General features: G+C 54.3%; 2 protein-coding genes across 4 annotated transcripts in view; one reads left to right on the forward strand and one right to left on the reverse strand.

The window, feature by feature from the left end:
- The window catches only part of Slc5a10 (solute carrier family 5 member 10), a 69,118-nt gene that overhangs the window by 22,301 nt on the left and 35,904 nt on the right, over window positions 1-10,913 (forward strand). For 2 of the 3 annotated variants that reach the window (XM_010618908.3, XM_010618909.3), the window contains exons 6-9: window positions 1,468-1,573; window positions 1,819-1,899; window positions 3,234-3,439; window positions 7,207-7,342. In XM_010618908.3, coding sequence (XP_010617210.1) covers window positions 1,468-1,573; window positions 1,819-1,899; window positions 3,234-3,439; window positions 7,207-7,342 — 529 coding nt within the window. The remainder of the gene's footprint in view (window positions 1-1,467; window positions 1,574-1,818; window positions 1,900-3,233; window positions 3,440-7,206; window positions 7,343-10,913) is intronic. The other variant, XM_010618910.3, reaches the window with a different exon arrangement.
- Fam83g (family with sequence similarity 83 member G) overlaps window positions 1,151-10,913 on the reverse strand; it is a 30,703-nt gene continuing 20,940 nt past the window's right edge. Inside the window, exons 3-5 of the mRNA XM_010618907.2 lie at window positions 9,834-9,958; window positions 7,879-9,139; window positions 1,151-3,881 (exon numbers count right to left, since the gene is read on the reverse strand). Coding sequence (XP_010617209.1) covers window positions 3,510-3,881; window positions 7,879-9,139; window positions 9,834-9,958 — 1,758 coding nt within the window. The 3' untranslated portion in view covers window positions 1,151-3,509. The remainder of the gene's footprint in view (window positions 3,882-7,878; window positions 9,140-9,833; window positions 9,959-10,913) is intronic.

Genomic DNA, 10,913 nt, shown 5'->3' on the forward strand with positions numbered 1-10,913 from the left:
ACTCAATTGCTGATATATAGAAGAGAGGGGTGCTTGACTCTGAGAAGTCCTACCTGATTCCTGAGCCTCAGTTTCTTCTCCAGTCCTAAGGGGTAGGACCTTGAAGAGTTTTTCCTCTTCTGATATGCAGTACCACTGGGTTTCTCAGCTGACTCCGCCTATCCTTCCTTGAGCCACTCCACTCCCAGCTCCACACACTGTTGAAGCCAAGAACTGCAATAATAGGGTCAGTGTCCTGAAAACACATTGGCTGGTCTCTCCAAGAGCAGGAAAGACACTAGAGGGGAAGTAGGAAACACCACCAGCTTAGAGCTGATCCTGTTCCTCACCTGGGCTCTGTCTCTGCTCCCCGACCTCTGGAGCCTGGTGACAATAGCTGACTGTGCCAATGTGGACCAGTCCTTTAGGAGTTCAAAAGGGTAGCTTCTGTGTCTCCCGGGCCCCAAGGAGGTCGATCTGGTGCGAACTTATCCCACACACCTGTGGACTTAGCTAACCACATCCTACCCCAGCCTCCTTTGAGAACCTTGGTCCTAGAGTATATTTTGGGTCATCTTTCCTCTGCTGAGTTTAGCAGGTTTAGAAAGAGGTGTGGTAGGGAGCCCATCATCCAACTCCAAAGGACAGGCCATAGGACAAGCTTCTCTCTCTTAGCCTATTGGAGGGTGGGATTATGATTTATTAAGGCCCTTCCCATACCAAGGCTGCCTTGCCCCAGCTAGGACTTCTGCCACATAAGCAGCCCCAGACTCTGGATGGCAGAGCTTGTCCAGTCCAACTCTGGAACCAGCTAGCCTGTGATATGTGCCTGAGTGCTGCTTTCAGGTCCAACCCTCCTGGGGAAAGTAAGCAAAAGTACCCCTGGCAACCTAGCCATGGCACTTGCTTTGAGGCCCACTAGCCGTCCTGGGTCTCCCCCATGAATCTCTTTGGAGTCCTTATCAAGATCACTCTAGAAACCAAGGGGACAGCCAGGCGTGGTGGCGCACGCCTGTAAACCCAGCACTCGGGAGGCTGAGGCAGGAGGATCCCTGTGTGTTTGAGACCAGCCTGGGCTACACAGTGAATTCCAGGTCAGTCTCATCTACATAGTGAGGCCCTGTCTCAAAAACCAAAAAAAAAGAGAGAGAAAGAGAGGAACCAAGGGGGCAGGGCTCTGCCCTTTGAGTTCCCCAGTCTTGGGTCAAGTTCAGTAACAAAGCATCAGTGGGCATTGACCATTCTGGACTTTATTAATGACAGCAACATCCCCTGTACATCTGAACACAGCAGTAAACAGCTGTCCACAGCCAGTTCTTTCTCCCACCGTCAGAACAGCTCCATATGGGTAGGTGAGCGGGCAGAGGTCTCTCTTCCTCATCCATGGGTCACCCAGGTCACATGGCCAGTTGGTAGCAGCAGCATCTGGGCTCTGAGCCCATTGGCCCATGTTAACCTCCAACCTCTGCTTGGACTGTCCTCCCCCAGATTGACCTGTACGCTGGGGCACTCTTTGTGCACATCTGCCTGGGATGGAATTTCTACCTCTCTACCACCCTCACGCTCTTCATCACAGCCTTGTACACAATCGCAGGTATGCATTGCCCCAGGGAGGGCCTGACTGTCACGCTGTGGCTTGGTGGGAACCAGGGAACGCATGTAGGAGGTCGAGGGCCATTTCCTCCTACAAGCTCTGGGGAGGCCTAGGACTGGGGATACGATTGCAGGTTGTGGTGCTTCTGCTCATAGCTTGCCTACCAGGAGCTCTGGAAGTTGCCTCCTGGGTCCCCTCTCCCTCAAGGCCAGGGGATCCCCTCCAGCTACCTTGTTCCCTTTCAGGGGGTCTGGCCACTGTGATCTACACGGATGCCCTGCAGACAGTCATCATGGTGGTGGGGGCTGTCATCCTGGCCATCAAAGGTGAGGGCTGGGGCTTCAGTCCACAGTGGCGTGGGCTATCCCACACCTATGGGGCTCTTGACGGCAAGTCAGTAGACAGTCCTCCCCTCTACCCCCGAAACAGATGGACACTGCCTGCCTGCCTCCTCTCTGCCCTCACTGCCCAGCTGTCACCAGGTACACACTGGAGAGCAGCTGACTCACGAGCACAGGGCTGGCCATGCCTGCCCTGGCTTGGGACTTGACAGGTGGATGTGGAACCACACAATTAGGATACCACAGAACTTCTTGGGTGTCGCCTCCAATTGTTTAAAATCATGTACAGACTCCTGAGAGGTGATGCTGTCTCCTGCTAGACAAAGGCTGGGAGGAGAGTTTAGACAGACTGTTGATACTAGTCTGAACAAACAAGCTTATAGGGTGGTCCCGTGAGTTAGTGAGTTCTCTAACCCTGAAAGTAGGCAAGTGAAGATGGGAGGATCCCACAGAGGGTAAACGGAAGCCTTGAAAGACTTCCAGACTCAGGGTCTAAGAATGGTTGAGCAGTCGCTAAGACTTGTACATTTTCTCTGAGCTTCTCTGAGATTTTCTCTGAGATTCCTGGTCCAAACACAGATCCTGGACTGGGATCCTTTTTACACATCCTGCTGGTCAACAAGGCCTGGGGCAGAGGTGGGTTTTCCTACGCCCAGGTTTCCTCTCTTAGATCAGGGACCAGCCAGCCAGGCCCAATCTAGATAGGAGGAGAGAGACCACACATATAGCAAAGCCAGTTAGGCCAAAGCTTGGCCATGCAGAGACCTGACCCCGAGGTAGACGGGAACAGAGAGAACAGACGTGCTCTGGACTCAAGAGGCAAGACCCCTGGCTGTAGTCCCACCCACCCAACAGGCTGGAAAGAGCCACATCACGAGCAGCCATTTTTAGCACTAGTGAAACTACACCCTTTGTAAACCCTGAAGCAGGACCGTACCACTTCACATGCCTCAGGGAGGTGCTCAGGATGCTGAGAAAACTATTTTTGCCTCCTTGGATGGCAAAGAACCCCTTACCTGAGGCCAACAAGCCTCTGGAGACCAGCAGTGATTCCCTTCCGGCCAACAGGACACCATGGTGCCCACGTGCAAAATGCTCATTTAATAGTATTACTTTAAATACAAATAAAATAATTATTTTAAATTTACCTTGTTTTCTAAACCCGCTACTCACCACACCTTTCCAAACACCAGGAAAGGCAAGGTGGGAAAAACTCCAGTTTGATGCTTTACAAAGTTACTTGTGAGATGAGGGCAAGGAGAGCTGGAGCCAGGGCCACCAACCACCAAGTGGCCCCTGTCACACCTGTCTCCCTCCAGCTTTTGACCAGATTGGTGGTTACGGACAGCTGGAAGCAGTGTATGCCCGGGCCATACCCTCCAGGACCATTGCCAACACAACCTGCCACCTGCCACGGGCAGACGCCATGCACATGTTTCGGGACCCCCATACTGGAGACCTCCCATGGACCGGAATGACCTTCGGCCTAACCATCATGGCCACCTGGTACTGGTGCACTGACCAGGTGAGTGTCAGTGTTGGCTGCCCACCCCGCTCCAGAGCAGACTCTGGTGGGTCCAGCCCAGGCTGGGCTCCTAGGGGTCCTTGTGGTCCTGGAGGGCCTGGGCCCTCCGCTTAGAATCAGATGAGGCCCACTGGCTGCCACTTGACTTGGCCTTAAGGTGCTTTGACTGAGACAGTTTGGAGTACGGGATTCCGAAGGGACTCGGATGCTCCTCAGCAGCCCTGCCATCAGCCAGGATGCGGGTATTTCGTGCCGGCCTTGGGCTCCCAGGACTGGGCAGTACACGGGGTATTGGGCCAGCCTTGGGCTTCCAGGGGTAGGGGCCTCCCATAGCCAGGCTGGCTTTCCTTGGAGAGCTCTGGGTGCCATCAACAGCAGGGCAGTAGCGGGGAGGTCCTGGGGTCCTCGAGGCAGGGCCCCCGTAGCGGTGGAACTGCTGGCCCTGGGAGAAAGATAGCAGAGTGTGAGGAGTTTGGGAGGGGTGGACAGGAAAGTCAGCTCCATCCCTTGCACGGGACTCCCACCAAGCATGCATTTACCTTCTGGCGCTGCCACTCACCAACAGGTGTAATCACTTCGGGTCTCAGTTTCCTCACCTGTCATGTCATCCATCATCCTGTCCTTTGTGGTACAAAAAGGCAAGCCCCTGCCAGCTTTCCTCAGTGCCCCCACCCCTGCTCCTCTATCCATATAGTACAGGCTGGATGTGGTTGGGCAAAGACTGAAAGGCGTGGCTGGAGGCAGTGCTCTCCTCTGCACCTGAAGGCAAGAAGTGACTCTGGTCCTTACCACCCATTCTTCCAGGGCCAGCCCCAGGGGAACCCCCACCAGGGGATAAGGAGGCAGCCAGGAGAGCAGACCACAGCTGGCCACTGAGACTAACGTGAGGTTGCTCAGAGCCTCCCATGCACATCCCCTCCTAGGCAGGCCAGACCAGTCCCATTCACAGGCTGGAACACAGAGGCCCAGAGACAGCCAGATGTGCACCAGGGGAAAGTGCCTTTCCTAATTCTGTCAGTGTGTACCAAAGACCCTCCTCGGGTTCCCAGAGTGGCAAGTGATAAGGCTGGGAGGTGTTAGGTGCTCTTGGGAGACAGGGCCTCCATTTCCCCATATGTAACACACTGCCCCCAAGCAGGGCCCCTCTCTAACTGGAATCCCCTGGATTCTTCCATTGGCTACGCCTCCTGCTTGGGCTTTCCAGGGAGCAGACGGCCCCCAGCATGGGTCTGCCCAGTGCTCCCGGGAGGGCTGAGGGCTGGCCCAGGAGATCGAAAGGTGGCAGTGCAGGGTGTGCTTGAGTGTGGGCACCCTGGCTGGGCGAGCCTTTCACCCCAGCCGCCTCCTGTTTCTTCCCATGAAGCTCAGGCTGGCACGGCAGGCGTCTGGGTGGGACACCATTCAGGAGATTCTCCCATGAAGGGCAATGAGTCAGCATGAAGCCTGGCCTTAGGTCAGGGCTGCCCCGGCTTCACTGTCCAGATGAGGTACCCGAGGTCTAGAGAGAGACACTCAGGAGGCACAGGGAACCTGCTGGCCTCAGGTGGTCAGAGCACCAGCCAGCATTCAGGACTGACCAGAGGGTCTCAGCCTTGTCTCTTGTCCTCCCTCTCACTGGGCCAGCTTGGAGCATATGGGACCTTAGTGCAGACCCCCAACAAGTAGCCCTGGTAGCACTGGTCCTACCCAAACTTCCCTGGTCTCTGAGTGACTCTTACTAGCACCCAGGAACTTTCAGGACACCTAGGGGTCTGACTCCACTCTACTCAAGATGCTGGGACCATGGGCAATTTTTGTGTCATTCTTTGTACTTTTCATTATCTTCAGGCTCACGCACAGTGAGAACAGTTCTATAATCCAAAGGCAAAAACTAGCAGCAAATGAGGCGGAGGCTCTAAATTCACAACCCTGGCCTGGTTCCTGTCTAGGCTCTGCCATAAACCCCTACCTCCGGTCTGGGCTCAGTGTTCCATCTATAAAATAAGGAAGTGTACGGATAGGATCACCTCCCAGGTCCTGTCAGCTCTGGTGGCTCCTGAGTCTCTTGTCCCCTGCAGAAGCTGTGGTATAAGATGAAATGTCTTCCTCTAGGCCAGCAGCAGCCTCAATCCCAACAGAAACCTCCACCCTTTGCAATCAGTTGTGGCTGGCTCACGGTCAGGCCTCTATACCAGTGGCCTCAGTACTTTCAACAATCCTTGGGCTGGTGGCAGCAACCCATTTTGCAAATGGAAGACAGATGTTCAGTGAGACAAAATGGCCAGATGTGGGGCAGGAGCACCAAGCCCCACAGGAGGGAGGACCAAGCTGGGACTACACATTCTGGGAAGAGGTAACATGAGGCAGCAACTTGCTGACACCAAGGGGAGAATCCCAGCTCTGTGCCTGACACTCAGGCAGAGGGACTGCTACCCTGCTGATGGGTCTTAAAGCTCACAGAAACTCAGTCTCAGCTTTTCCCCTGGGGCACAGCACCTGTCCCTAACTGCTGTGAGCACAGGATGAAATAATGAAGGACAAATATCCCCTATCAACAGTAGATAACAGATGTGCAAGGTTTTAAGGAATGGTTCCCTTACACTGTGACTGAGGCCCAAGGCTTTTGCAGCCACAAGACAGGAGAGCCCAAGAGCATACACAGAATCTCCTCCTGCAGCCTCTGGTCTAGATAGGTAAACAGGATCAAAGTGAGATAATGACTTCTCCCAAGTCACAAGCTCATGGAAAAGCAGGACAACAATCAGCTGTCTGTGTCCCCAGGGTTGCACCTTGGGCCTGCCTTGCATCTGTAATGAATGTCCCAGGAGAGCTACTCCCAAGGGATCAGTGCTGTTAAACTAGCATGCTTGGAAAAGAAGCTGGAATCACACTAATTCCCACTTCTGAGTTGCAGATAGTGATTTAAACTGTGGAACAGCACGGGAAAAAACACATTTCAGAGGTCTAGGTTTTATGACCATGAACATAGTATAAAAATAAATTGGAGTAACTGCCTTTAAAGGGGAAATCATAGGGTCTATGAATTATTTCTCAACAGGGAGGCTTAAAGAGTTACAGTTGAGTTGTTTTGTATTTGTATAGCTGGGAATCAAATCCAGGGCCTCAAGTGTTCTAACACTAAGGTACACCCCTAGCCCACATTTTTTCTTTTTAAGTAGAAACATAATATCAGAGCTGGGAGGTATCCCAGATGTCATCAGTCTAAATTATAGTTCTCATGCCCTCTAATTCTATAGATCTAAAAACTGATGACTTTAGCAGTTGCCTAAAGTCCCCAGAGACCTGTGTCCTCAGGCACCTTTGAGTGGCCCTCCACTACTGAAGGGCAAGCTCCCCAAGTCCTAGGTCTGAAAACTCGCAATTTCTGCCTGTGACCACAGAGTTTGTACCAATGTCTGCTCCTGGCACATGCGTGAATGCACCCACCACTCTAAATGAGGGTCCAGGAGACGAGGGTAGGAGTGGTGCCCTTGATGCATTCCTACCCAGAGACTCCTCCATCCCTAACAACTGCTAGGGGCACAGGGCTGGACAGGATCCATGCTCCCCCGCTGGGCAGATGTGGAGACAGAGTTTCTGGGAACAAATGTACTTGCCAGGCAGGGCAAGATCTCCATCAGGTGTCAGGGTTCCGTGATTATCTAGATTAGGTCCAGGGCTAATGAGGTCCTGTCTCAGTCCACTACCTGAGACTCACCAGGGAGATATCCTTCCCCAGGTATCCAGAAGGTCTGGGACCTACACCCTCTCTCTAACTCCACCTGCAGGTCATCGTGCAGCGGTCACTGTCTGCCCGGAACCTCAACCATGCCAAGGCAGGCTCCATCCTTGCCAGCTACCTCAAGATGCTGCCCATGGGTCTGATGATCATGCCAGGCATGATCAGCCGTGCACTATTTCCAGGTAGGACAGGCTCTGGGTGCTGAGGCAGGGCTGCAGGTTGCCCATGTTCCAAGGCCTTGTTCTACAAAGACCACTAGGAAGAGAGGCAAAAGAGGGCTGTAAACTGTTGCTCACCACAGGGTTGAAGGGATCCTCCCCAGAGCCACAAAGGGATCAACACTGAGGTGGCTTGGCACAAGATTCAGACAATGACCATTTAGAGCTGTGTGACCTTGAGGGTGTAAAGGAACCCCGCTATTCCCTTGTCTGTCTGCAAACTAGGAACTGTCCTATCCACATGGTAAGCAGCATCAAAATCCTGTAACTCCAGGTGTTTGAGACCTTTGGGTGCACAGATGTGCATTTCCTTCAGTTGCTTGAGTCCCCAGCATGATAATGACCTGCCAAGAAGCCCCAGGTAGTTCCTACCCATCCCTGTTCATCAGTTTCCCCTTTGAATCACCGACATGGTAGCCCAGAGGGTTGGCGGCTCTGGGCCCTTAGGCCATTTGCAGTGACGGACTCCCATAACCCCTGGGGAGAGGAACCTGACCCACCTGTGCCTCCTTGTCCCCAGAGCGCTGGGCCTGCATCCTCCTCGATGCATCTGACTCTTCTCTTATCCGACCTTGTACCCACGAGGAGCCACCCTGGGGTCCACCAAAGGTCACTCTGGTTATATGGGGGGCACTCAGCTGTCGGCGGGGTAGCTGGGCTGGCCCATTGGCCATTTGCTCTGAGTGGCGCCTCCGGAGGGGGACTGAGCGCTCCCTCACCTCAAAGTACTCATCTGACATGGAAGAAGCCACTGAGGGTCGCCGGGGACCAGGGCCACGGCCAGAGCTGCCTGAGAGGCTGTCCTGGTCACTGAGGGTCACGTAATCATCATCGTCTTCTTCCTCTTCCTCCTCCTCCCCATCCAGCCCATTGGGAAGCCCTGCCCCCAGGCCATCAGAGTCATCCTGGGGCACAGACAGTTGCCGCTGGAGCGGGGCTTGGCCTGAGTCCACTCTCCTGGGCACCCCAAGGTTTGTCCCATTTGGAGTCATTTCCTCTTCGGAGGCCTCCTGGGCCCAGTCAACACCACTGCCATCCTGGGCAAGTAGGTCTGCCACAGGGACTGTCCGGGGCTTGGGCACAGGAGGCTGTGGCTCAAGGTCCCTCTGGGGGAAGCCATTCTCGGCTGGGATGCTGTGCTGGGGGCTGCTGGGCCCTGGAGAAGGGTGGGCCTCCTGGCTCTGCTTCCATAGCTGGTGCTGGATGCTGGCATGGGAGGTGTCACGGATCTTGATGCGGTTCATCTGGCTGGGCTGGGGATTCCAAATGTTAGGATCAATGATGTTGATGTAGCCTAGGATGTCACTGCCAGGTTCTGGGTCTGGCTCCACCCATGTGGGCAGGTAGTCAAACATATTGGCCCTCTCCAGGTTGAGCAGTCCCGGGTGGATAGGCAGTAGCACCTCAGGGAGGTCACCCGGCCGCTCGGCCAGTACAGGGCCCCGCAGCCCTGGGGTCCTCTTGACCTCTTGCTTCTCAGAGGAAGAGGTCTTGGCAATCTCATCAACACTCTTGGCTTTGACCAGCGCATATTTGGGATTAACGAGCTTCTTGGCCACAGAGCCCGCAGGCACCAGGGGGACCACAGCAGGTACCAAAACGGGCTCTGGTTCTGGCTCCTTGTCCATGGGGATGTCCTTGAGGCTCACACCCTGTGACATGAGATACAGCTCCTGGAACTGCCGGTCGAACATCTCCACCACCTGGCCAGACAGCACGGAGATCACATTCCGGTCCGTCCTCGCGGCTGACCACGTGAAGCTACAACACAGAGGCAGAGTGGCACTGGTCATGCATGTGGGCCCTGCCACCTCACTGGGGCCCGAGTCCCTATTCTACATTCTTCCCCAGTCCCTGCTGCAGCAGGTTTCTCAAGAGCCCACCATACACCCCAGGCTGGTATCCATCAAACTATGACGAAGGGGCTGGAATCAAGATGTAGGCTGGGGGTGACAAAGCACAGGGCATAGCTATGGGGTCAGACTTGAGTCTGGGAGCCCAGGGAAGTCACTTACATGGAACCGCTGTGCACCTCAGCAAAGTGGAACAGCACTGTACTCTCAGCTGCTGCTGGATTCATAAGGCAAATGAAAATCTCAGTCTAGCACTTGGAGGCCAGTGCCATCACAAAGCTCACTGCCACCACCAACTCCCGCAGTAACTTCGATGGTACCTGCAAAGCTGGCCCTGTCCCTGAAGATGGCTGTGTGCATCCTGACCTGGCTCCACCCTGTCTCCAGGCCAGTGACACTGGGGACTGGAACAATAGTCACCCTGGACAAAAGCCCTCCGCCTGCCTCCAGAGATAGACAGGTAGGCATGCCCAGCCCCACACACACCTGAGCAGTTTGGGGACCAATAAACCAGAATAACCAGGGTATAGAACATGAGGATTAAAGGCAGAAACCAGCTAGGACTCAGAGGCACCACTCTCCCAACCCCCACGGAGAATCACCTGTAGGAGCCGCACACTGCTCGGTCTCCATCCACAAACATAAACTTCTGGGCCAGAGCACCCTTGAACTTAGTGGCCGACCGGGTGAAGAACTCAGTTCCTCCACTGCTGCGCACCCTAAGATTCTGAATTGGGGAACAGGGAGGCCAAATTAGACAACTGCAATATCAATCACATAGGGGCGGCGAGGGGGCAGAGGCAAACTTCTGGGGACCAGGGAGGACTGTGGAAGATGGGGAAGAGGCTATGAGGCCTGCAGTAAGGCTCTGGTATACCTGAAACTACAGGGCCCAAGGAGGACACAGAGGGACTTGACACTGGTAATGAAGAAACTGGACCAAGAAGGTCTTGGCTTTTGCCCAAAGAATATCTGCAGAAGAGCACCAAGCAGGATAAAATCTGTGTGGCTAGGCCAGTTTGGGAAATGCTACTGTGGCCGGTGGTGGTTAGCATGGGGTTTTTGTTTGTTTGTTTTCTGAGTCAGGGTTTCACTATGGTACACAAGTGGGTCTCAAATGCCTGGGCTCAGGAAATACTCCTGCCTCAGCCTCAGCCTGGGACTATAGGCACATGCTATCAGTTTGGCTACATCAGATGTTGAGGGGAGGGTGATGTTTTATACTGATCCTATGAACAGCTGAGGATTGTGTCACCAGGAGAGGCAGGAAGATGGTGAGGGACAAGAAGGGGGCCCATCCTAAGCAATCTGGGTCTTGCACTCTTAATAATCACGCCCTTCTAGATGACTGACCAGCCTGGTCTCTTGATACCTGGTCTCCTTGTCCTTGCTGGCTCGCCCCCTCCAGGTAGGACTCATAACAAGCTCTCCTGCTTCCCCAAGGTCAGGACACCACCTGGTATCCAGGATAAATTTGGTAAATGGTCAGGTTCAATTCCTCACATAGCTTGGGTGGCCTGGCTCGGGAGCAGGGGAAAAGCCTTCAGAGACCATGGAGGGGAATGGAGACCCAGAGAGCACGGGGAACAGAGCAGGTACAAGTGCTGGCCTTTCCCTGGCCCTACCCACCTGAGGGCCTCTCTTCCCTGGTGCAGTGTCTCTGGCTGTGACTGAGGGCCTGG

This window comes from Fukomys damarensis, unplaced genomic scaffold (assembly GCF_012274545.1).
Source record: "Fukomys damarensis isolate Sample0158 unplaced genomic scaffold, DMR_v1.0_HiC HiC_scaffold_13, whole genome shotgun sequence".
Lineage (NCBI taxonomy): Eukaryota > Metazoa > Chordata > Mammalia > Rodentia > Bathyergidae > Fukomys > Fukomys damarensis.